The following is a 27,207-nucleotide window of genomic DNA, read 5'->3' on the forward strand; positions in this document are numbered from 1 at the left end:
ATTTATCACTCATCCTGAGAAACCTGGAGCAATAGAATGTGAATTACATAGGACCATTAGTTTAATGAGTCATATCACTAAGATACTTCTAAGAATTTTGATGACAAGAGCTAAAAGTAAGATACAAGCTGAAATAGGTAGAAAACAATGTGGTTTTGTGAAAGACAAAGGTACAAGAAACGTAATATTGATGTTAAGGATACTATCAGAATGAGCTATTCAAGTGCAAAAAGATTTGTTTGTTTTATCGACTACACAAAAGCATTTGATAAAGTGAAGCACAATAAGTTATTTTAAATATTACAGAAAACTCTAGATCTAGATTTGAAAGACCTCCGCCTAATCAGAAATCTGTACTGGGAACAAACTGCTGCTGTAAGAATAGATGGAGAAGTGAGTCAGTCTATGAAAATCAAGAGAGGTGTTAGATAAGGGTGTGTTTTCTCCCCTGATTTGTTTAATGCGTACAGTGAAACAATATTACAAAAAATAAGAGATCTTGGGAATCAAAATTGGAGGTGAAAACATCAATAATTTCAGATATGCAGATGACACTGTGTTAATTACAAGTACAGAGGAAAAACTACAAAACTTAATTGATATAATTGTTGAAGAAAGTGCAAAAATGGGTCTATCTATAAATTGCAAAAAGACAGAATGTATGGTGATATCCAAAAAGAAGAGAATCCTATTTGCAGGCTGAGAATAAATGGGGAAGACATAAAACAAGTACAGAACTTTTGCTACTTAGGAAGCTGGGTGACATCAGATGGCAGGTGCGACATGGATAGAAGAAGAATAGGGATGGCAAAAGACACTTTTAAGAGAATGAAGAGTATACTGACCAATACTAAACTAGGCATGACAACCCGCCTCAGAGTACTGAAATGTTACGTTTATCCAGTTATGTTATATGGCTCAGAATGTTGGACAATATCTAGTAACAAGAGGAAACGAATTATAGCAGCAGAGATGTGGTTTTTGAGGAGGATGCAAAGAATATCATGGACAAAACGAATATCTAACGAGGATGTCATGAACAGAGCAAACACAAAAAGAGAAATAATGTATGAGATCATGAAAAGGCAACATAACTTCATTGGACATGTGATGAAGAAAGAGGAGTGCATGGTAATTTTGGGAAAGATTGAAGGGAAGAAAGCAAGAGGAAGACAAAGACAAAGAGAAATGATGATGGAGACAGCAGCCAGCGAACTGGAAATGAATACCAATGAATTGATCCACTTGACCCGAAACAGGAGTGTGTGGGCCACGGCAGTCAAAGCTTAAACTGGGCATGGCACCTGATGATGATGATGATGATCAGGAAGGAGGTACAGAAGCCTGAAGGCACATACTCAGCAATTCAGGAACAGCTTCTTCCCCTCTGCCATCCGATTCCTAAATGGACATTGAATCCTTGAATACTACCTCATTTTTTCAATATATATTATTTCTATTTCTTTGCACGATTCAATGTACACATATTGTAATTTATTTATTATTTTTTTCTCTCTCTGCCAGATTATGTATGGCATTGAACTGCTGCTGCTAAGTTAATAAATTTCACGACGCATGCCGGTGGTAATAAACCTGATTCTGATCTTGACCCCTCCATTGCCTCTGCCTATAATCTCCCAGCCCTGTTACAATCTTCATCCTTCTCTCCCACACCTAACTCCATCTGAAGCCCTCTTCGCAAAACACCATATTGGGACATGTAGCTAATTTCACCATCTGGTGTATAGTTGTGTGCAGAAGTCCAAGGCACATATTCATAGCTAGAGTGCTAAAGACTTTTCCACAGTACCGTATTTGTCAACATAGGGGTGGGGGGGAAGAGAGAGAGTGGGTTTGTTTGTAAAGGGGTTTTGGGAATGGCAAGGGTGTGGACCAGATGGCAGAGAAGGATTGTCAGAGGCAGGGTTGACACAGATGCAGGCACACCCCACCCTGAGACAGCAGGCAAGGTAATTTGATTCCAAACAATTTGTTTATTAATCATTACAGAATGTCTCTCTGGTGCTTCTTACTCTTACCCCTCTCCCTTCCCTCTTTTCTCAAGCATGATTATTAGGAAGCTAATCAATCATTTAGGTGGATGTTGTATACTTGGATTTCCAGACAGCCTTTGACAAGGTGCCATATGAGGCTGCTTAACAAGAGCCCATGGTTTTACATGAAAGATGTCAGCATGGATATAGCATTGCCTGATTGGCTGGAGGCAAGGAATGGGAATAAAAGAAGCCCTTTCTGATTGGCTGCTGATAACTAGTGGTGTTTCACAGAGGTTGGTGTTGGGACTGCTTCTTTGATTTGGATAACAGAACCAGTGGATTTGTGGCTGTCAGAATCGGATTTATAATCCCCAGAATATGTCATGAAATTTGTTAACTTAGAAGTAGCAGTTCAATGCAATACATAATATAGAAAAAAAAGTAAATCAATTACAGTATACGTATATCGAATAGATTACAGATCATGCAAAAACGGAAATATATATTAAAAAAGTGAGGTAGTGTCCATTTAGGAATTATATAGCAGAGGGGAAGAAGCTGTTCCTGAACTGCTGAGTGTGTGCCTTCAGGCTTCTGTATCACCTACCTGATGGTAACAGTGAGAAAAGGGCATGCCCTGGGTGCTGGAGGTCCTTAATAACGGATGCCGCCTTTCTGAGACACTGCTCCTTGAAGATGTCCTGGGTACTTTGTAGGCTAGTACCCAAGATGGAGCTGATTAAATTTACAACCCTCTGCAGCTTGTTTTAGTTCTGTGCAGTAGCTCCCCCGCCCCCCCCCCCCACACCAGACAGTGATGCAGTCTGTCAGAATGCTCTCCAACGTACATCTATAGAAAGTTTTGAATGCATTTGTTGATATAAAAAATCTCTTCAAACTCCTAAAGTATTGTTGCTGTTTTGCCTTCTTTATAACTGCATCAATATGTTGGGACTAGATTAGATCCTCAGAGATCTTGACACCCAGGAACTTGAAACTGCTCACTCTCTCCACTTCAGATCCCCCTATGAGGATTGGTATGTGTTCCTTCGTTTTACCCTTCCTGAAGTCCACAATCAGCTTTTTCATCTTACTGATGTTGAGTGCCAGATTGTTGCTGTAACACCACTCCACTAGTTGGCATATCTCATCACCATCTGAGTTTCTACCAACAATAGTTGTATCATCAGCAAATTTATAGATGGTATTTGAGCTATCCCTAGCCACACAGTCATGGTTATAGATGGAATAGAGCAGTGGGCTAAGCACACACCCCTGAGGTGCACCAGTGTTGATCATCAGCGAGGAGGAGATGTTATCATCAATCCGCACAGATTGTGATTTTATGGTTAGGAAGTTGAGGATCCAATTGCCATGGGAAGTACAGAGGCCCAGGTTCTGTAACTTTTCAATCAGGATTGTGGGAACAATGGTATTAAATGCTGAGCTATAGTCAATGAACAACATCCTGACATAGGTTTTTGTGTTGTCCAGATGGTCTAAAGCCATGTGAAGAGCCATTGAAATTGCATCTGCCATTGACATATTGTGACGATAAGCAAATTACAATGGGTCCAGGTCCTTGCTGAGGCAGGAGTTCAGTCTAGTCATGACCAACCTCTTAAAGCATTTCATCACTGTAGATGTGAGTGCTACTGGGCAATAGTCATTAAGGCAACACACATTATTCTTCTTAGGCACTGGTATAATTGTTGCCTTTTTGAAGCAAGTGGGAAATTCCGCCCGTAGTAGTGAGAGGTTGAAAATGTCCTTGAATACTCCTGCCAGTTGGTTGGCATAGGTTTTTAGAGCCTTACCAGGTCCTCCACCGGGACCTTCCACCTTGTGAAGGTTCACTCTCTTTAAAGACAGACTAACATCAGTCTCTGAGACAGAGATCACAGAGTCATCAGGTGCAGCAGATACCTTCACAGCTGTAATTATATTCTTCCTTTCAAAGCAAGCATAGAAGGCATTGAGTTCATCTGGTAGTGAAGCATCACTGCCATTCATGCTGTTGGGTTTCGCTTTGTAAGAAATAATGTCTTGCAGACCCTGCCAGAGTTGTTGTACATCCGATGTTGCCTCCAACCTCGTTTGAAATTGTCTCTTCGCCCTTGAAATAGCCCTCCACAAATCATACCTGGTTTTCTGGTACAGACCTGGGTCACCGGACTTGAATGCCACGGATCTAGCCTTCAGCAGACGACGTACCTCCTGGTTCATCCATGGCTTTTGGTTTGGGAATGTACAGGAAGTCTCGGTAGGTAAGTTTGCAGACAGTATGAAAGTAGGTGGAGGGGAAGGTAGTGGTGAGGAAGCAGGGAGGCTGCAGAAGGACCTCGACAGATTAGGAGAATGGGCAAAGCATTGTCAGATTGAATGCAGTGTCGGGAAGCATGAACATGTGTTATGGTAAAAGGAATAAAAAGGTAGGCTGTTTTCTAAACAGAGAAAATTAAAAAACCCGAGGTGAAAGGGACTTAGGAATACTTGTGCAGGATTCCTTAAAGGCGAACTTGCAGGTTGAGTCAGTGGTGAGCAAGGCAAATGCAATGTTAGCATTCATTGCAAGAGGACTAGGATAGAAAAACAAGAACGTAATGTTGAGGATTTATAAGGGACTGGTGAGGCTTTACTTGGGAATATTGTCTCACAATTTCAAACTTATCTCATGCCCCATGCTGCACAGGACATCGCAAATCATCTGTGAAAGAAGGCTCCAAGTCAAGGGTGTACAGCACAGGCTCACGATCAAGCATACTTTCTTCAGCCAATGATTGGTGTGTCAAGGCTGACCTGGACGGGAAAGGCAGTTTCCCAGAGCAAATAGCTTTCACAACATTGTGTCCAGATATAATCGCATGGTCTGACACCAGTAGAGAAATGGTTATTGGTGAACTCACAGTCCCCTGGGAAGACAACATCGATGAAGCCCATGAGCGCAAGTTAACCAAGTATGCAGAATTAAGATCAGAGTGCAGAGACAGAAGGTGGAAGGTCTCATGCTATCCATTCGAAGTAGGCTGCCGTGGGTTTATTGCGTTCACTCTCCAGAGGTGGCTGCGTGACCTTGGCTTCACTAGAAGAGAGATCAAGTCAACCGGCAGGGCTGTAGCTGAGGCAGCAGAGAAAGGATCAGCATGGGTATGGACCAAGTATGTCCAGAGGGGCAGATAGTCAGACAGTGTATACATATTTTGCAAACCCTTCAGTAGTTGCATAGACATCTGAAGAGCAGACTATCTGTTGGATGGAAGCCACCAACAACTCTGATAGAGGCAGATGCCAAGTTTTTAAGCTCACCAGTGGGAGGTGGTGCTTTAGCACTGCTGGCCCACCACCTTGAAAGAGTCTTGATCATAAGCGGGCCGAAACTCCTGAAGACAGGTGGCAGATCAACTGATGATCCCACTGGTGATAGCACAGGACAGTTAAGATCTTAGTCCACGTGTATTCTGTAACTCTGAGCAATTTTGTGCCCCTTATCTAAGAAAGGATGTGCTGACATCAGACAAGGTTCAAAGGAGCTTCATGAAAATGATTTCTTGAGTGAAAGGCTAATCACATGAGGAGCATTTGTTGGCTCCTAGACTGTACTCCCAAGAATTTAGATGATGGGGGGGGGGGGATAAATCTCATTGAAATCTGTCGAATATTGAAAGGCCTTGATAGAGTGGATGTGGAGAGATGTTTCCTTTAGTGGGGGAGTCCAGGACCAGAGGAAACAGCCTCAGAGTAGAGGGATATCCACTTAGAACAGAGATGAGGAAGAATTTCTTGAGCCAGAGGATGGTGAACCTGTGGAAATCATTGCCACAGACAGCTGTGGAGGCCAGGCGGAGGATAGATTTTTGACAGGCAGGGCATGAAAGTTGATGGGGAGAAGGCAGGAGAATAGGGTTGAGAGAAATGGATTAGTCATGAAGAAATGGCAGAGCAGGCTCAATAGGCTGAATGGCCTAATTCTCTTCCAATGTTTGACAGTGTTATGATTCCCCTCTTTCCCCTGTCCCTGCCCCCTTCCCACTCTGTCCACAATACAGACCCACATCAGAATCAGGTTTATCATCACTCACGTCATGAAATTTGTTTTTTTGTGTGGCAGAGGACAGTGCAATACATACAATTACAACAGTACTGTGCAAGGTGAACTTAATGTCCTGTTCTGGCTGCAGACCACCTTGTGCAGATCCAGCCTCTAAGGCTATAACTTTATTTAGAAGGCTGTACCTGCCACCTTTTTTGAAAACATTATGTTTCATAGTATCTGTAGATTTGTTTCAGTTAACCACAGATGGTGGATCTTCTCTATGGAATTTTTTCTTCTTGTTCAAATGCATCTATTCTGAAAAATTGCCTTAAGTGTCTGTTACTGCATCTAAACCTAATTTACCAGTTCACTTTAGCAAGCTCTACTTTCAAGCTCTTCTTGAACTTTAAAGTTCAGTTTTGAACTCATTCATCTCTTTCCTGGGACAGTGACCTGGGACACCTTCACCATGAGGCTTTAAATTAATCTTAGCTTCATAGAACACACTGTGGAAAGAAACATCTTGGAAATACTTTCTTAACATATTTACATCTCCATTGTCATCTAATTATACTATTTTATTAATATATTTAAGTATTACACTTACAGTGGTGAAGGTAGAAGTTCAGAGGTTTACCTAGTTGATTTCTGAGATGAAAAGGTTTTCTTACAGTAGAGTTTGAGCCTTAGAGTTTGGGCTTTTATTCATTGAAATTTTGATAAATGAAAATTTTTTCTAAAGAGAATCAAAAAACTCATTGAAACATCCTTAAGTGCTTGACATGGTATACTCTGATAAGATACTGTACTTTCTCTCCAATGGAATTGAATAGATCCGATGAATTTGAAAATCTAGAGTAGAGGCTGAGATTAGGTCAGCCATGATCTGATGATCTTATTCAATGGTGGATAGGCTAGAGAGATCTACTCTCAATAAATAGTAAAGTAGTACTTAGCACTACTTATCTTGTATACAAATATATATATTTCTTATTGTAATTTATAGTTTATGTATTGCAATGTGCAACTGCTGTAAAACAACAAATTTCACAACATATGCCAGTGATATTCAACCTGATTCTGATTCTCATAATGAAGCAAATTTGCGATATGTTTATGCCCTAACAAAAAAAAGTTTGTAGTGAATCATTGGCTTTGGAGGACTGAACAACATGCAGTAAATAACATGCATAGAAATCTTCAATAACTAACTGAGACTAATTCTTGAAATGAAACCCATGGTTTCACCTTCCAATTGTTGTGTGTGCATGACTGGAAAGCTGGTGGGTAAGATGTTCTTTTCATTCAGCTAGTTCCGCATCTGAATCTGAATAACAGCATGCCTGATTTTGCTCACATTCAGTTGTGGCTTGCAGCTAGCTGCAAGTTCCATGGCCTGACATTCATTGTTAGTTTGAGCACAAAGTTCCTGACATTCCAGCAGCACTTGGCTTTAAGCAACACCAACTAACTTTAAGTGGTGTTATTCACTCTTAAAATTACACCCTGTTCATGAAGTCATAAAAAAAGCACCACACAGATTTTGCCAGCATTCTCCGATTCAGACCTCAGTCACACAAGTCCACATTTTATGTATCATGGTTTGGCATTTTATTAAAAGAACTCTTTAGTTGTACATGCTTACATATTGCTGAAGTTGGTGGCACCAGCACAGGAACAGCACTGGTTATCATGTTCCCATGGTCTCCCAACATCAAAATGCCACACCACATGTATCGCAATAACAGTTGAACTGATTCTGGCATTTTCAACCTGATCACTCGCATGGATATCTGTTTAACTAGAACAAAGTAGGCATTAAATCCCGCCTCCTCTCACCCACCCACCAATACTGACCGATTAACCTAACATCTGTTGTCAGGAGGTTACTAGAGCTTGTAATTAAGGATGGAAAAACAGAACATCTTAACTTTGGTGGATCAGAGACAGTCATCATTGACTTGTAAAAGAAAGGTCACATGAGACAAATCGAACCAATCTTTTACAAAAGTTAGTTAGTGGCCTGAGATATAGTCTTATGTGTTCTTGTATAGATTTAGACAGCATTTGAGGAATTCCCAGATAAGAGATTATTAAAATTGATCCTCAAGCAACTGAAAACAAATTAATGACCTGGTTAGCATATTAGGAAGTGATGATAAGAGGACCTATGCTGAGGTCCCCACTATTCAATATATAACATTAAAAAATTCAGATAATGTAAAGCCACATATTCAAGGTCTACCAGTGATGACAGTATTGTAACCAGGGTGGATAGAATATTAAAGAATAAAAGCAAGCTGACAACAAATAGACTTCAAAGTGGGCAAATATATAGTCATTCACTTAGGACCTAAGTAGCCAAGTATTCAAAGCTCCTGTCAGATTACAAGAGAAATAGTGCAAGTCAGAACTCTTCTTTACAATGACCTATTACACTTGGAAGGAATATAGCATAACAGAAGCTCCATATATTGTTTAAGTAGTTAAAAGTTGAGGAATAATTACAGAATGCCTGGAATAAAAAAAATTAAGGAGTGACTTAAAGTCCTTGAGATATTAAGAATTGCTAATGGCCCTGGATGAGGGCTCAAGGGTCACAATCTCAGTATGCAATTGGACAGTCTTTAAATCAGAGTCATACTTGTCAGGAGTTATACTTGGGAACATTACACATAAATGCTGAAAGAAACGTGGACTTTGTTTTCACAGAAAAGTAGAAGAAAAGCAATTGTTAATTTCAATTCTTAGATAACTAAAAATGTTGATGGAAGTGGGGGTTGGGGGGGTTAAAACTGCTTATATGATGTAGGGTCACATATCAGCATTAACCTCATTAAATGATGCAGTTCATAGGCCTTCATTATAACTATCAAAACCCATATTGCATTTTAAAAATTGGGATCCAGGTTCAAGTTGAAGATAGCATATTGGATTTTAAATTTCAACTTACAATGTACCACAATATTTTATCCAATGTAACTGGCACTGTTAACAGTTCTGCTTTGTTAAACTTTTGTTTAGGTTGTTACACTGCTGAACAAGCAAACCCTTTCAATGTACCAATTTTTTTTTTTAAACCTGTTCTCAAAGATTAGTAGAGTTGAACTTCAAACTACCCAAAATAGCCAAAACATTCCTATTGGAATTAGGCTTAGTTAACATAATTTTCTAAATATTAATTAGTCTTCTTTATATATTACCTATAATTTTATTACTTAGGTTATCAGAATAAGAAGGATTTGAATGACACTTCCTATCAAAAACCTGGCCTAAAGTTTCAGTGCACCTAAAACAGTGCATCAGACAGGGTTTGCGACAGGGGGTGATGACACTTTGACCATCGGCTCCCACAATGCAAACTTAAAAGGACTGGGTGCAACTTCTGCTGTGGCTAGGAACATTTGAAATGAGTGGAGACACTGATGGTGAGGCATTGAGGAGAAAGAAAATGGAGCTTTATAAGTGTGGGAAGGGAGAGGCATTGAAGCCCTTTGCAGTGGTAAGTGGGAGATGGGAGCAGGGAAGAATCAGGGATTGTTCCATGAGTCAGGTAGTTTGGGGGCCTTCATCTGAAAGTTACAGAAAGGATACTGGGTGGAAAAGGCAGCTGCCAAAGATCAAGCCAAGCTTTACATTGTCAGGCTTGGGAATTAAGCGAGTGGTGAAGGCAAGCTTCTGAATTTCATGTCACCAGTGGACTCAGTGGACTGCAGGACTGGGACATTTAGGAGTAATGCGGATATGGAACTGAATTTAATTGGGGGGGGTGGGGAAGGTGTGGGAAGTGTTGGTCACTATCTTGGGGTGGGTATGAAAGAAAATAAGGGACTCGAAGTCCTAGTCCAATAATGCATTTGGAAGACCAGGTTTTCCAAGGATTAGCCCAATGGTTCCTCTCACAACAATGTGGTCTGAGTTCTCCCACAGTGCTCCAAAGGAAGTGGGAGTAAAAGAAAGGGAATAACGTTATGCTGGGCATCAGGATACAAAGATGACACATTTATGAAGTGCCAGGTTGAATTTCCAGAGTGATACAGATTGACCAGAGTCTGGTCATTATTGTGTTTCACTCAGGAAAGGAAAATGAATCTTCAATTGCATCAAGTTGCCAGAAAACACTATTGTGCAACTGAATTTCTAGGCACCTGTACTTTGTTTCATTAGACAAACAAAGTAGAAAAGCACTAAAGGTTTTCAAAAATGTTTTCATGGTATAAGAATACGTAAGGTATAGGCAAATTACTTAAGAAAATAATCAAATGTCAAATATATTTCTTTCAGTAAACATATTTAGGATAATGCATCTAGAACTTGCCTCTTTCATATTATGAGTGTATTTTCAGTTCCTCAGGTATGATAAAATGGAAATTTGCAAGAAGCACAATTTCCAACATCACTCAATTTCCTTCTGGAAAATTGTGCTGTGAAAACAAAGTGCCTATGAGTTTATTTATATTAAAAATAAACATTTTCCTGAAATTCTGAGATAAAAGTTAAGATACATAAATCATAATTAGATTAAGCCCACTTCTGGGCAAAAAAATGTTTCTCTTTCCAAACACGCAAACGCAATAAACCTAAATATACTCAATAAATAAAAATATACAGATGTATTTCAAAACAGTAGCAATTAAACTAAGGAACCCTGAAATCATGCGGTATAGAACCTTACTTATCCATGCTTTGATAGAAAATTGAACACAATTTTTAAATAGAGTAGGTATCATGGCAAACAATAACAGCCATGTCATATAATAATTGCATTCATTAATGAATGAAAACAGACTGTATAAAAGTCCAAACTTAAAATAACTGCCTTTTTAGAAAAAGACAACAGTATAAAATTTGTTAATTTTCTTCACTGAATTCGATGTCTGTAACATTTATTCTAGAATGGGGCGTAGTCTGGCGGAAACATTACAGGAAGCGAACTCTCTGCAAATGATGCACAATGGCTCCATTTAAGTAACTTCATTGCCTAAGTGAAAGAAAATACCAAATGTTACTGCATATTTGAACGACTATTGCTAAATCATTAACACACACTTTTAAAGTCAAATGTTACAATTACTCAGGGATATTAACTGTGATGAATTTTCAGCAAGCATATGTCTCTATGGCTTTGTCTATTATTACTAAATATAACATTAAAAGTGTATTTACAAATATCTCTTCCAGCCAGCTCGAGAGACACTTACAAGGGCTTCACATTAATATGTAAAATAATTTTTCTCAGATTTCTCCAATAATTCTTTTAAGAATCTATTGTTAGGGATTTCTGGGACATGTACTGAGAAAGAGGAGCTTGAACATCTTGCAGTGACAGGAAAAATTGATGGAAGAAAAACTTTCGGTCAACAGCGCAGGACACTCATGAGACACATCAAGGGATGGACAGGCAAAAGTTTTGTAGAGCTTAATAGAACTTCTCAGATTAAAGACCATGATAGCCCACATCATACAACACGTCACATAATAATGATGATGATTGTTAGGTTGATATCGATTGATTGGAAAAATTAAGTGGATTAGCTTATTCTGAATTTGATTGTCAAGTCCAACATTGTATCCTCATTGCCATATTCACAGAGCTCAGCAACATATTAGATGGGAGCCAACCTCTTTAAGTTATTGTCAGAGAGTCACTTTTAGTAAGTAAACCCATGTCTGGGATATCCAACTCCAATAACTTTCCCACCAAGAACTTGGTTTTATTCCATCAGTTCAGATTATAAGTAGATTTGGTGGTGGCACAGTGGTACAGCTGGTAATGCTGCTACCTCACAGTTCCAGTGGTCCTGGTTTGTTCCTGACCTCCACTGTGGTCAAATGGAACACGTGCACTTCTTCTGACAGCAGGTTTTCTCCCAAATGCTTGGTTTCCTCACACGTCCAAAGATATGCTCATTGATTGGTTAATTGGTGTGTTTTTGTCTAAATATTTTTTAGATTTTAATAAATCTGCAGTGTTAATGTACTTTTTAAAAGTTTACATATTTTTAATAACATTTTTTAACTGTTTTAATTTTTTAAAATCATCTCTGATTTTCAGGGAGAGGACCTTAGGATGCACTAGCTGAGGTTTATTTATCTCACAGCCTGCTCCACTTGATAGGTTGTCTACAGATTTGGGCCTTTGAAGTCATTTGGAACCACAGGGAAACAGAAAGTAAATACAACCACAAAAATGGCAGTGCGGTGAGGGGATGGGGAAGGTAACAAAGGGTGTAGGCACAATCCAGCTCATTTACACAGTTGTTTCTCCACAGTGAAAGTAATGGTGAAACTCTGTATATAGGACATTTGTGTGCACCTGTGTGGGGATTGGGAGGGTTCGGTGGGGCAAGGAGGGGCAGTGGTGAAGTTATGCTTCTGTGCATTCTGGAATCGAGCAGGGCTGTCAGATAAAGAATGATCAATTGTGTCAAGACCTTGATGGCCACACAAAATTGTGAATTGGCTCATCATTATATCAGTAACATTTCCTTGAATAATCTTGATCCCCAAGTTCAAGTAAACAGTTAAACTACTGGTAATTAAACGAATATTCATAGTTCATTAACACAGTTTAATGCAATTCAAATCTGCGTTAAAAAATCTGATAGATCATGGCCTCTTCTTTAATCTCAAGAGGTTTACATGAGCCATTAAAGTATATTTAATGGAGGGATTTCAACCTTCTTAAATTATTAAATGTGGAGTTATAAATGGAAAAGTCACCACTCTACTTTTAACTACTCTGCTCTTTCAATTTTGTTTCTGTTGAAGAAACTTTAGTGTCCCATTGCAACATAATGTTTTAATTCCACAGAACAACAAGTTGTAAGAAAAAGTTGGAAACACTCAACAAGTCAGGCAGCGAGGAAGAGGAAATGCTGAAATTATAAGTCTGCTTCTGCTTTGTTATAGATTTCAAACATCTTGAGTTTTTTTTGATTTTTATTAAATAAATTACATCTTACCTGAATACAATTTTTCCAGTTTTCCTTATTTGGTTTATCTTCTAGAAGTTTCATTGCAAATTTGAGAGCACGACCATACATTTTGTTCACTAATGCATGCTTGTATGCAAAAGTTAAAACCTATTAAAGTGCATCATAGAAAAGGATGAGACAAATGAGATAAAGGATGATGTATCCACAACAAATTACCACATATATCCTTATTTAGAACAGAGAACTCTCAGGTGATCCCTGTGGACAGGTTGAGTTTATTAAAGCTACCAGAATAGTAATTTTCTAAAAAAAAAAACTCCTTTTGCCCCATTACATCCCTTATCATAACTGGAGTTATGTTCTTACAAGGTGCTTCTCCTCTCAACAGTAATGAATACCACAGCTGTTGGTTCATGACACTTTGTTTGTTGTTCTCCTTCCTTTGTTCTTTCCCCTGCCACAAGGGGGTGGGTCTCTCTCCTTCCCCCTGACACAAGACTGAATTGAGACAATGGCCAAAGTTGTGAAATCTGCTACATAGTCTCCAGTGATGAGGTTACAGAGTACCTGGAGGCATATGACAAGATAGGCAAAACTCAGCATGGATTCCTTAAAGGAAAATCCTGCCTGACAAACCTATTACAATTTTTTGAGGAAATTACCAGTAGGCTAGACAAGGGAGATGTAGTGGATGTTGTATATTTGGATTTTCACAAGGCCTTTGACAAGGTGCCACACATGAGGCTGCTTAACAAGATAAGAGCCCATGGAATTACAGGAAAGTTACATACGTGGATAAAGTGTTGGCTGATTGGCAGGAAACAGAGAGTGGCAATAAAGAGATCCTATTCTGGTTGGCTGCCGGTTACCAGTGGTGTTCCACAGGAGTCCATGTTGGGGCCGCTTCTTTTTAGATTGTACATCAATGATTTGGATTATGGAATAGATGGCTTTGTGGCTAAATTTGCTGACGATACGAAGATAGGTGGAGGGGCCAGTAGTGCTGAAGAAACAGAGAGTCTGCAGAGAGACTTGGATAGATTGGAAGAATGGGCAAAGAAGTGGCAAATGAAGTACAATGTTGGAAAGTATATGGTTATGCACTTTGGCAGAAGTAATAACTGGGCAGACTATTATTTAAATGGGGAAAGAATTCAAAGTTCTGAGATGCAACGGGACTTGGGAGTCCTTGTACAGGATACCCTTAGGTTAACCTCCAGGTTGAGTCGGTAGTGAAGAAGGTGAATGCAATGTTGGCATTCATTTCTAGAGGAATAGAAAATAGGAGCAGGGATGTGATGTTGAGGCTCTATAAGGCACTGGTGAGACCTCACTTGGAGTACTGTGGGCAGTTTTGGTCTCCTTATTTAAGAAAGGATGTGCTGACATTGGAGAGGGTACACAGAAGATTCACTAGAATGATTCCGGGAATGAGAGGGTTAACATATGAGGAACGTTTGTCCGCTCTTGGACTGTATTCCTCGGAGTTTAGAAGAATGAGGGGAGACCTTATAGAAACATTTCCAATGTTGAAAGGCATGGTCAGAGTGGATGTGGCAAAGTTGTTTCACATGATGGGGGAGTCTAGTACGAGAGGGCATGACTTCAGGATTGACGGGTGCCCATTCGGAACAGAAATGCGAAGAAATTTTTTTAGCCAGAGGGTGGTGAGTCTATGGAATTTGTTGCCACGGACAGCAATGGAGGCCAAGTCATTGGGTGCATTTAAGGCAGAGATTGATAGGTATCTGAGTAGCCAGGGCATCAAAGGTTATGGTGAAAAGTCGGAGGAGTGGGACTAAATGGGAGAATGGATCAGCTCATGATAAAATGGTGGAGCAGACTCGATGGGCCGAATGGCCGACTTCTGCTCCTTTGTCTTATGGTCTTATGCGTGATCAGATGACTGAGGGCTTGAGTTCTTACCTGAATAAACATTCCAATTTGATAAGATTAATGAAACAATTAGGATGAAATATATGCACCATCAATATTGAGCCTAATGAAATGCAATTCTTAAATGAAATAGTGAAGGTATGTGATAAGATTCAAAGAATGTCTTTTGGAAAAGAAAATACTGCCTGGACATTAGCAGTTAATAAAGTGCGAGTGCACCAAGTTAGAAGGTCATATCTGAGAGTTTAAGCAAACACTTGGTCTGCTGGAAAACAATTATGACTTGGCAGAGTGAGCGAAGAAGTTAACTGATCAATTGGGAAAGAAAAGTGAAATGTGTGATAAACAACAAAAATAGTATGATAGAAAAAAGTCTGAAATGCAAATTTTTGTATTAACTGGATGAGTGAAAAACAATGTAAGTGTACTTCAATTGAAGTATGTTGTACGGGACTAAGAAGCAAACTGAAGCAGTATGAGAAAGTCCTGCAGGGACCTCAAGTGAGTGATCCTGCCAGTGACGCTTCTCCTTGGGAAACACCTCATCCGTTGGGCAGTCCTCCAAGACAGCAGCACCCTCCAAACTCTGAGAAATTACAGCGTGGACAAATGGGCTCTACAGCAGCCTCTAGAGCATTAAGTGAGGATGACAGTGATGAAACAATAGGATTGGCAGCTATGTCACGGTTTTTGCTCCAATAAAGGCCAAGGACATGAGACACACAGGAGCGAATATAGAACCTATGAAAGGAGATAGATGGTTTTCTGTTAACCACCTGAACCAGAAAAGATTGATACATGGTCCAAAAAAAGGAAGTCTGAAGACTTGGGCTGAGCTTTAATGTACTAAGAACATATATAAACTTCACCTATGAAGGCATCCAAATTTTGGCTACGATGTTGTCTTCTCAGCAAATCGTAGAGATGACAATATGAGAGATTATAAACAAAATATACAAGGTGGTTGGAATGCTATTAAGATGTGGTTGGAAGACCAGGTCCCAATACAGACTGATTGGAGGAAGATGGCTGATTGCAAGCAAAATATTTCTGAGGGTGTTTCTGAATATCAGCAGCGCTACTGGGCAACATGTTTACATTTATCAGGAGTTCTGACAATAAATGAAGCTAACATAGAGGACTCTACATATGGTCCCCTGAAATTAACACTTATGGATGCCTTGAAATTGGATGTTGCTAAAACAGTGAAGCTGACAAAAAAAAAGAGAATTGGAGTGAAGTTGGTGTTTCATACAGTGAGCTAGTGCAAGCCACCAAATACAGGTTTCCCCCGCCATCCGAAGGTAGAGCATTCCTATGAAACGGTTCGTAAGCCGAAATGTCGTAAAGCGAAGAAGCAATTACCATTTATTTATATGGGAAAATTTTGTGAGCATTCGCAGACCCAAAAATAACCTACCAACTCATGCCAAATAACACATAAAACCTAAAATAACAGTAACATATAGTAAAAGCAGGAATGATATGATAAATACACAGCCTATATAAAGTAGAAATACTTTTCCACGATCATTACTGCACTGTTCCCCGTAGCGAAAATCTCACGCAAGTGCCGTCGGCAGAAAATCTCACGCAAGCGCTGTTGGCAAAAACACGGCGCAAGCACTCTCCAGTAACCTTTAAGCTATGAAGCTGCCAAATCATACCAAATAACACGTAAAAATACACAGCCTATATAAAGTAGAAATAATGTATGTACAGTGTAGTATCACTTACCGGAATTGGTTCAGCGCCGAGCACACTGATGATGGTGTGTTAGACTGAGTCGTCGCAGGTTTGGGTGGTGCAGTGGCCCCCACCCTTCAGGCCGCCGACTGATATATTGCCGCGAAGCATGCAGGGGTGCAGCGGTAGCCCGGAGGCACACAGCACATCTTTAAGAAATAAGCCGAAATAAACATGCTAATTAATTAGGTGCCTTCTGACAAGTAATTAATTAGCATGTTTATTTTGGCTTTTTTCCTAAAGACGTGCTGTGTGTCTCCCGGCTACTGCTGCCTCCTCCACGAATTGGTATCTGTCCGCGGCCTGGGTGTTGGGGTGGTGGGACACCAGGGTGTCATCTTGTCGGCTGTTTCCATTAGAGCAGGCAGCTCATCTTCTCCTATGACCGCCCGCCTCAACGTCGGAGGTCGAGGTTCGTCGTCTGCTGTGGCTGATGTGGAAGGCTTGCTTGACTGCTGAGCCTCGCACATTTTTCTATCATACAGTTCTTTGTAAGCTCGCAAACCATCCTGCAAATATCCCCTAAACCGACGTACCCTTTCAAAATTAAAGTCGTACTTTATCATTGCAGTGAAAATCTCACACAGTTGCTTCACGTTCAGTTTGCTACTGCATTCGGTTTCGATTGTTATCCTTTCTTCTTCCAATTGCATCAGCTTTTCATCTATCAGTTCTTGGTCATGGGATGCCAAAACCTCTTCAACATCATCTTCATCAGCTTCCATAAGCCCCACTTTGTCCTTGCTTCGTTCACCACGATCGAAACGCTTAATTATGTCTAGTTTTACGCAAGTATAACACCCTTACGAGCTCTTTTAGGCTTTTCTGATACCATAGAACTCATCTCGCGAACGGCTGCTCACAGGCACGTGTTTAAGCAATGCCAGCTAGAATGCAGTTCTGAATCCGGGGGGAGAGCGGCTGCTCGGGGCACGCGCTGCCTTTTATCGCGCGCTGATTTTTTATCGCGCTGCTTTTTTTTTCGTAACAGTGAAAACACCTTCTGAAAGCGAAAACAGGGAACTAATGTAGGTCTTTCGTAACAGTGAGATTTCGTAAAGCGAACGTTCGAAAAGCAGGGGACACCTGTAAGTAGAATGAGATATCAACATCTGAATATGATCGTTGTAGGTGGGTCAGTTACCTGTTGATCAATAGCCACTGACCATGGGACAACAGCCATTTCTTGTTAGTCAACAGCCACAGTTGCTGCAGGCAAGTCAACAGTCAATACCCACTAACCTACAGGAAAAGTAGGACTGGAATTCAGCATGTGTATCGTAGTAATCTCACTCTGAGCCACACCTCTATGATAAGAAAGGACATTAGGCTAGAAGTTATTGGCATAGGAAAAAAGCTGGACAACAGAAACAAGCTCAACAAGTTCAATCCTCTACCTTGCAAAAGTCAGGAGATTCTAGTTTGATGACATGATTTCAACAAGCTGTGTTAGATACAACAGATATATATCTGCCTTATACTTATTCAGCATGTTAGCCTTTCATCAGCAACTACCTTGGCTAACTCAATGAATTTCTCTGATGCTTTGTGATCAGCAGATGCTTTATCACCACAAATCTTTAAAAAAAAATGCTGTGCCTTTTCTTGAAGTTCTGCAACCAGCCTGCTGAATATTCACAATTACATACAATTTTTCATTTCCACATTATAGTCCTTTGCTTGCTTCATGATCAGCATACCTTTAAGCAGCATATGTTCACCCCATCACTGACGAATCCATTCTTTCAATACACAAGTAAGATCTTAAACTTTCGCTTTGTGCAGCATTTTTCTATTTTTCAGTAACTTCTGTTCATTACATATGTGAGGTCACTTCTCAGAATTGTCTGTGATATGCAGAGACCTGCACATCACCTGGGGACCTTCCCAGTGCCTTGTGGAATTTTCAGTTTGTGATGTCATGTCAGCACTCAAACAAATTTTCAGAATTCAGAGGTTTTTGGATAAGGGGTACTCAACCTATATATACACATGCATAGACACACACAATGCAATACTGTACAAAAGTCAGGCACCTATAGAGTGTTATAAAAAGTATTCACTCCTCTTGGCAGTTTTCATGTTTTATTGTTTTACAACATTGAATCGCAGTGGATCTAATTTGGCTTTTTTTAAAAAACACTGATCAACAGAAAAAGACTCTTTTGTGTCAAAGTGAAAGCAGACCTCTACAAAGTGAGCTAAATTAATTACAAATATAAAATAATTGATTTCATAAACATTCACCCCTTCAGCTCAGTTTTAGTAGATGCACCTTTGGCAGCAAGTACAGCCTTGAGTCTGTGTGGATAGGTCTCTATCAGTCTACAATTTTCCCCCATTCTTTTTTACAAAACAGCTCCAGCTCTGTCAGATTGTACAGGGATCGTGAGTGAACAGCCTTTTTCCAAGTTCAGCCACAAACTCTCAATTGGATTGAGGTCTGGACTCTGACTTGACCACTCGAGGTCATTAACTTTGCTGTTTTTAAGCCTTCCTGTGTAGCTTTGGCTTTATGCTTGGGGTCATTGTCTTGCTGGAAAACAAAGCTTCTCCCAAGTTGCAGTTCTCTCGCAGACTGCATCAGGTTTTCCTCCAGAATTTCCCTGTATTTTGCTGCATTCATTTTATCCTCTACCTTCACAAGCCTTCCAGGACCTGCTGCAGTGAAGCATCCCCACAACATGATTCAGCCGCCACTGTGCTTCATGGTAGAGGTGGTGCGTTTTTGATGATGTGCAGTGTTTGGCTTATGCCAAACATAGTGTTTAGACTGATGGCCAAAAAGCTCAATTTTGGTTTCATTAGACCATAGAACCCTCTTCCAACTGACTTCAGAATCTCCCACATGCCTTCTGGCAAACTCCCGCTGAGATTTCATCTGAGTGTTTTTTCAACAGAGGCTTTCTCTTTGTCTTTCTCCCATAAAGCTGTGACTGGTGAAGCACCTCGGCAACAGTTGTTGTATGCGCAGTCTTTCCCATCTCAGCCACTGAAGCTTGTAACTCCTCCAGAGTTGTCTTAGGTACCTTCCAGATACAGGTGTAGTTTTACTACAATCGATTGAAACGCCTTGACTGCACATGGTAATATCCATTTAACTAATTCTGTGACTTCTAAAACCAACTGGCTGTACCAGTGATGATTTGGTGTGTCAAATTAATGGGGGTGAATACTTCCACAATCAGTTATTTTGTGTTTTATATTTGTAATTAATTTAGATCACTTTGTAAAGATCTGTTTTCACTTTGACATCAAAGAGTTTTTTTTTCTGCTGATCAATGTCAAAAAAGCCAAATTAAATCCACTGTGATTCAATGTTGTAAAACAACAAAACATGAAAAATTCTGGGGGGAGGGGGTTGCACTGAACATAGCTAGGGAGCCTAAGACTTATACAGTACTTTAGTAATTTTATGTAATGCATAATACTGGTGCTGCAAAAATATAATTTTCATGACAGTGAGGGATGGTAAACCTGATTCTGATATGGGTGTCTATTACGGACTGAAAGTGGGAAGGGGGCAGCGAGAGGGGAATCATGGTTAGGAAAAACAGTAGGGAGAGGAGAGAGAGTGGGAAGCACCAGAGAGACATTTTGTAATGATCAATAAAACAATTGTTTGGAATCAAATGACCTTGCCTGCTGTCTCAGGGCTGGGTGGGTTTGCAACTGTATATATCACACACACACGTGCTGAATTCTTATTGGATACAGAAGCTGAGCTAGATCTATTGCCCAAAGGTGTAAAATACCATTGACTAATATCTGTAAATGTGCACATGGTGCAGGAAGACAGAGAATTACACTAATCAAAAGCAAACCAGTTGAGGGACAACTTGGCCCTCACCTACGAGACATACAATCCTGGGTAGGAAATGTCTTCCAACCTCTTCTTGGAATGGAAGTCTTGTTACCTTTAAACTCTATCCTTGAGCTTGTGGAGGGTAAATTCATGTGGAATCTCATGCAGTTGGCCAAATCTGAATTAACCAATTATCCCACATGGTTGAAACACTGTGGCCTGCTGGAAATGAATCCTGTTAATTTATGGGTAAGATGCCACCTTGTACTAAGCAGTACCCTCTGAGCAGAGCATCTATGAAAGGCATTTTACCTATTGTCAACCAGCTGGAGGAGCAAGGGACTCTTGTTAAAAGTCAGTCTGTCAAAGGGTCAAGTCTGACCTGTTAAGAAAGCAAATGGTACCTGGAGACAGTGGATTACAGGGTTGCTAGTCAATGTATTGATAAGCTCACCCCTTTAGTGGCCAATCCATCAGCAATTTTCAGTGCCCTGAAGACATCACACAAGTGGTTTACGGTCATTGATATGGCCAATGGATTCTAGTCAGTACCACTGGCGCCTGAATGCCAACTGTCGTGACTTTCGCAGTTGATGGTCAATATACCAGCGACAAGGTGACCACAAGAGCTCCACAACAGTCTCACTGTCTATCACATGGCTTTCAGACAACATCTGAGGAACTTACCAGCCATTGATTCGACTACCATACAATATGTGGATGATGTCCTGATTGCATCCGAAGCTGCAGACCAGCATGAACATGATGTGCTTTATTTGCTCGATTATCTATCCTCCAAAGGTCACAAAGCAAATCTAGACAAGGCACAATTGTAACAAGTAGTAGTAGTAATTTACTTGGGACAGAAAATTTCCCAAGGTAAATATGAAATCACTGAGAGTCGTGCAAAAGCCATTAAGTCAGCAAAACCACCTACAGCAGTCCAGCAGCTCCAATCATTTCTGGGATAGTGTAACTACAACAGGGTCAATTTGTAAGCTGAAATTGCTCAAACACTAAACAATCTGCTGAAGGACAGTAAGCACTCTGATGACCTAGTGGCTCTTAATGAAGACCGACTGCAAGTGTCTCAAACTTTAAAGGTGACATTGTGTATTGCACCTGCACAGGAATCCCCGATACGGGTAAATCATATACCCTGTATGTCAACAACAAACATGGCTACATGATGGCAGTCTTAACTCAAGAACATAGAGACCAAGAGTATCCTGTTGGTTATTACTCTGCCAAATAGTTAATGTAACACTAGTATTGGGTCCATGTCCATGAGCAGTGGAGGCAACTCATATGACAGTCATAGTTGTTTCTAGCAGTGATCAATGTTTGGTGTAAACACTAAGTATACACTTCACTAACTATGAATAGGGCCTCTCAAGTAACAGCCACCTGGTGGTCCAAATGGTCTACTGTTCTTGAGTCACTTAATATCATCATTCAGTAAGTGACTTTAGTCAATCCAGCTGCACTGTTACTGTTGGACATGCAAGGCTATGTTGACCATGACTGTGCTGCACAATAATATACAAGGACTGAAATTATTACTCTATTGAACCCAGATCTGACTCTGTACATCAATGGCTTCTCAATGATTGAGAAAGGAATTTGAATGGCTGGGTGGGCTGTTATTTCTGAAACTGAAGTGCTGCCATCAGCAAGCATGGTTCCTGGTAGCTCTGCGCAACAGACAGAACTGAAAGGCCTGACTGAAGCCTGTAGGGTGGCAAAGGAAAACGAGCTAATACCTACACTGATTCTCAATATGCGTTTGGAGTGGCTCATAATTTTTGAAACTTACGGAGACAAAGGGGATTTGTTATGACTGCAGGATCCCGAGTCAAAAATGGCCAACTTGAGCAAGAACGGATGCCAGAAATGGCTGTATTAAAATGTAAAAGCCACCCCAAAATGGCTACAATGGAAAGCCTTGGAAATGCATTCACGGATGAAGTTCTGAAAAAGGCAGCATGGGAAGGAGTAAAAGTAGTAAAAAAAAAAAAAGACAAAGAATTAAAAGGAGTACTGGGAACATATGCAGTGAACCCAGCAACTGAAGTGATGGAAATGAAGTTGGATTGTATCACAGACGAACATATAAGATATTCAAGAGATGCAAGCTCAATGCTGCAACCAGGAAAAGTGGCTCTGGAAGGAGAATGGTGGGAAGTTAAACAGTGATGGAGTATGGAGACATGACACAAGCCATAGACTAATAGCTCCAACTACATTGCTTTCGTATTTGGCACAGCACATTGGAGTGCAAAGGATGATTAATGGATTCTCACAATGGTGGTGGAATCCAAAGTTTAGGGCACAAGCTCAACAAATGTTTGGAAGATGCAAGATATGCCAGGAAACAAATCCTGGTGCAGCAAAAAAGCTACTACAATTAAGTATGCCTGTCCCACCTGATCCATCATTATACATACAATTGGACGACATTACTTTGCCAAAGTGTCAAGGATATCAGACGCACTGGTAACAATGGACAAGGTTTCAAGATGGGTGGATGCAATTCTAGCAAGGGAAGCCACTACTCAATGGGGATTGCTATGTCACATCAACTCTGACCAAGATACATATTTTACTGAGAACGCTTGTTAGGAATTATGTCGACTGATGAATATTGTATGCTCTTTTCATTGTCCACATCACCCAGAGTCATCAGGACAGGTTAAACAAATGAATAGAATCTAACAACAACTGACTGAGTATTATCAAGAACACGTACTATGGTCTATGGTTCTTCATATGGTCTTCCGTAGTATCAGAGGAACCCCAAACAGGAAAACTAAACTAAGTCCATTCGAAGTAGTAACAGATGTCACTACTGGGAGCTCTTGATCTCAGAGAGGCTGGCAGACAGTTTAGTATTGTGTGAAATTAACCCATACTGTACAGTCTGCTTCCCAACAGGATTCTGCTGCAAGAAGTGACCCAACAGGAGGAGTAACACACTGCTTCCTGATTAGTGGGTCCTGATTAAGAAACTGCATAAGGAACCATTGAGCTCAATGGGAATGTCCTTATCAAGTGCTGTTATTTATTAACTCAGTGGTGAAAGTAGAAGGTAAAAGTAAATGCATACACATTAGTCACTGCAAGTGCGCTAAAGTGGTATCCAACAAGGATAACAAACACTGGCTAATGTGCTGGTAACCTCTGACTCAGTGCCTTTGCTGCTGGGCTACAGTGAGCAAATGACTAACCAGCCAGGAGACTTCAAACAGAGTTGATAGCTACTGGACATTATGACGTTAATTCTATTATTATTTGTCATATTTTTGCCAATTTTCCCTACTCCAAAGGTGCCAAATGAGTTGACTGATAACGTATACTTGCAGGTATTGAAAGAATTTGCTGATGCTGTTAATGCCTCCAGCTGTTGGGCATGTCAATAAAGAAATCACACACTCAGAAGAAGTCACTATGCGCAAGATGGTTTTTCAAAGTTGAATGGCATTAAATCTTTTCCTAGCAGTTAGGGAGGGAACATTCGCAGTTATAGGCGAGTTGTGTTGTACTTGCATACCTGAGGAGTTTGAAGACATAACTGATTTGGTTGATCATATACGTAAAGAAACAGCTTAAATACATCAATCTGGGATTTCTTTGATTGGATTCAATTAAGTCTAGGAAGCTGGGGTTCCTCAATATTATGAGTTCTAGTATTTGTCCCGATTCGCCTTGTCATAATTAGACAATTCGAGTGGTTCTACCCCCCCCCCAATTATCCTCTTGCTCTTGATGTTTGTATAGAATGACTTGGGAATCTCTTTAATCTAATTTGACAAAGGACTTTTCGTGTACTCCCCCGGCTTTCCTAAATCCCTTCTGAGTAATTTACTTATTCACTTGGGGGTGCAGTTAGGTAACAGGCCCTTCTGGCCCAATGAGCCTACACTGCCCAATTATGTCCATATGACTAATTAACCTGCAGGCAGTTCACTAAACTACTACTTCCCCTCCTCTTCCTTTTATATGTACTTCTACTACTATCTGAGTGTGATTGAAGCCTGCAATTCACATTTTTGGTAACTTGTTTTTGGGCCAACTGAGCGAACTGGCACTCTTGCTGTCTCCGAGGGAATTCGGCGTGGTTGAGAGTGAGGCTGGGAATGGAGTGTGCAGCCTAATGGCGGAGCACGAACCCACGATCAGCTCTATTACTCGCTGTCGAGCAAGAATGAAATTGACAAGGACGAGAGCAGAAGGTCAGTGAGTGTTCAGTGCTGTCTGGCTCACTTGACTGGTCTCCCTCTCGCTTGCTGCTGCCAGAGGAAGGTGCAAGAGTCTTGGGTCTTGGGCAAAGTTTGATTGGTGCAAATTGTGTATTGGACTCATGTTTTTTTAAGAGGACTCTATAGTTCATGTTACATGTGTTTCTGGTTTTTGGTTACTTTTTTTAAAATTGCTATTTTGCACGATTTTGATCGGACTGGCTCTGCAGCCAACCATTCACAAAAACCTAAATTGAACTGAACTGAATAAACTGAACATTCCTAGACTGTTACAAGAACTCTGCGGTTTGATGTTTAAGATTCTTTGTGTTACACGCTTGTGTCTTTGCTGTTTGTGCAATTCCTTTTTTTCCCCCACATGTTGGGTGTTTGATGTTTTCTCTGAGTGGGTTCCATGGTGATTCTTTGCTCTCAGGGGTGTATACTGCATACATACTTTGATAATAAATATACTTTGAATCTTTTAACCTATACATCTTTGGAATGTAGGAGGAAACCTGCAGTCATGGGCAAAAGGCATAAATTCCTTACAGAGTGCTGCAGGATTGAACCTGCGTTGCAACAGTGTTATGCCCACTGCCAAACTACGTGCACTTTCTCATTTGCAGACCCCAGTCAGCTCAGGTTGGCAACATCTCCTCCACAATCTCTAATAGCACAGGTGCACCACAAGGCTGTGTGCTTAGCCCCCAGTGCTACTCACTTTAAATCTATGAATGTGAGGGGAGGTGAAGGGTCGGGTTAGTGTGGGGTGAGGAGAGTGAGAGGGGGGCGTGGGATGAGGGAGGAAGAGGTGAAGGCGTGAGGGAGTAAGGCGGTGCTGTGAGGGGCTGCAAGGGAGTGAGAAAGCAGGTATGTTCAAACCTCACTGGCAGACTGGGGTTGAAAAGTAGCTTTCTGGTTGAAGATTTCAAACAGAGTTCATTGGCCTAGAATATGACGCCAGCCAATGAGAACTGAGATCATATAGCAATAGATGGACAGCTTGCATTGGATCTTAGGAACACTGAATAATTTGTTTGTAAAGATTTGAAAAGACATTTGTAAACTTAGGAAAATTCACTTGCAGGCAAGTACAGAAAATGAATTGAAAGGTGATACCAAGAGCAAGGCATAGCCCAGCAGGATTGTCAAAACCAAAGGATTAAATTCGTAAACCAGTTATAGCATGATTTGTTTTACACAGGGATCTCCAAGGTTTTAGCTTGTCGCTCTCAGTTAAAAGCACTTGGAATAAATAATGGACAGTGATCAAACATTTTATCCGCAAAGGCTTTCCACTCAGTGGCCACTTTATTAGGTACAAGAGGCACTTAATAAAGTGGTCACCGAGTGTTATTTTTTTACATTCATAGTTTTCTGCTGCTGTAGCCCTTTCACTTCAAGGTTTGATGTGTTGTGTTCAAAGATGCTCTTCTGTACACCACTGTTGTAACACGTGGTTATTGTGTTACTGTCACCTTCATGACAACTTGATGCAGTCTGGCCATTCTCCTCTGACCTCTCTCATTAGCAAAGGCAGTTTTCACCCACAGAACTGTCACTCACTGGATGTTTTCTGTATCATTCTCTGTAAACTCTAGAGACTGATGTGTGTGAAAATCTCAGGAGATCAGCAGGTTCTGAGAGACTCAAACCACTGTGTTTGGCACCAAAAATTATTCCACAGTCACAGTCACTTAGGTCATATTCCTTCCCCATTCTGATGTTTGGTTTGAACAACAACTGAGCCTCTTGACCATGTCTGCATGCTTTTCTGCATGGAGATGCTGCCAGGTATTTGATTAGATATTTGCATTAATGAGCAGGTGTACCTTAATAAAGTGGCCACTGAGTGCAGTTTGCTATCATAATATTATTCAATAAAAATAAATTTACCTTAGAATCAGTAAGATCTGTCCATTTAAGTATCTCCCAAAAGGTTTCAGACAAGCTTTTGAAGGTGCCTTTGGGATCATCTCCTGTGCTGTCTATTTCTTCTGATGCTGCACCATCTTGTGAATGGAACTGAAGAAGCATATCAGCCAATGCACAGCCCTTTCGGCATAAAGCATCGATCAGTGACGATTTCTGTCTTTCCATGTCACTAAACACAAGAACAGAATGACCTCCATAACAAAGTGACACAAGGATTTCAGCTTAGCAAGAAATCATATATTTTGAATAATTTCTCAAAAGGTTAACTCAAGCATCATCCGATAAGAATTTTTCTTTGTTGGAATACCCAATTTTACAAGTACAGCAAAAAAAAAATCCTTTAACAACTCAGATATCAAAGCTGTCAGGTTATTTAGTTAATAACTACTATAGCTTTGAATCCATTTTTTCAGGAAACCTCTGTCAAACAAATATTCCAAAAGTTAATTTCTACAAGCCCATTGTCATTAATAGAATGTAAAACTTAAATGGAAATATAAATTAGTTATTCTTAAGTTTTAAGTCATGAATCGGTAGCAGTAAATCAGTAAATACGGTTTTAAAACCCGACAACATTATGAGAAAAATTTGAGGATATATTGCACATCATAAATAT

At 40.3% G+C, this 27,207-nt stretch overlaps 1 protein-coding gene across 4 annotated transcripts in view; it reads right to left on the reverse strand.

Moving 5' to 3' along the window:
* Positions 1-7,624: 7,624 nt before the first annotated feature.
* The window catches only part of tpp2 (tripeptidyl peptidase 2), a 125,145-nt gene continuing 105,562 nt past the window's right edge, over positions 7,625-27,207 (reverse strand). For 2 of the 4 annotated variants that reach the window (XM_072263477.1, XM_072263476.1), the window contains 3 exons: positions 26,553-26,760; positions 12,996-13,115; positions 7,625-11,011 (listed from right to left, as the gene is read on the reverse strand). In XM_072263477.1, coding sequence (XP_072119578.1) covers positions 10,922-11,011; positions 12,996-13,115; positions 26,553-26,760 — 418 coding nt within the window. In that variant the 3' untranslated portion in view covers positions 7,625-10,921. Of the gene's footprint in view, positions 11,012-12,995; positions 13,116-16,862; positions 17,697-21,102; positions 21,231-26,552; positions 26,761-27,207 lie in introns of those variants that run through there. The other 2 variants (XR_011886596.1, XR_011886597.1) reach the window with 2 other exon arrangements.

This window comes from Mobula birostris, chromosome 7 (genome assembly GCF_030028105.1).
Source record: "Mobula birostris isolate sMobBir1 chromosome 7, sMobBir1.hap1, whole genome shotgun sequence".
NCBI lineage: Eukaryota > Metazoa > Chordata > Chondrichthyes > Myliobatiformes > Myliobatidae > Mobula > Mobula birostris.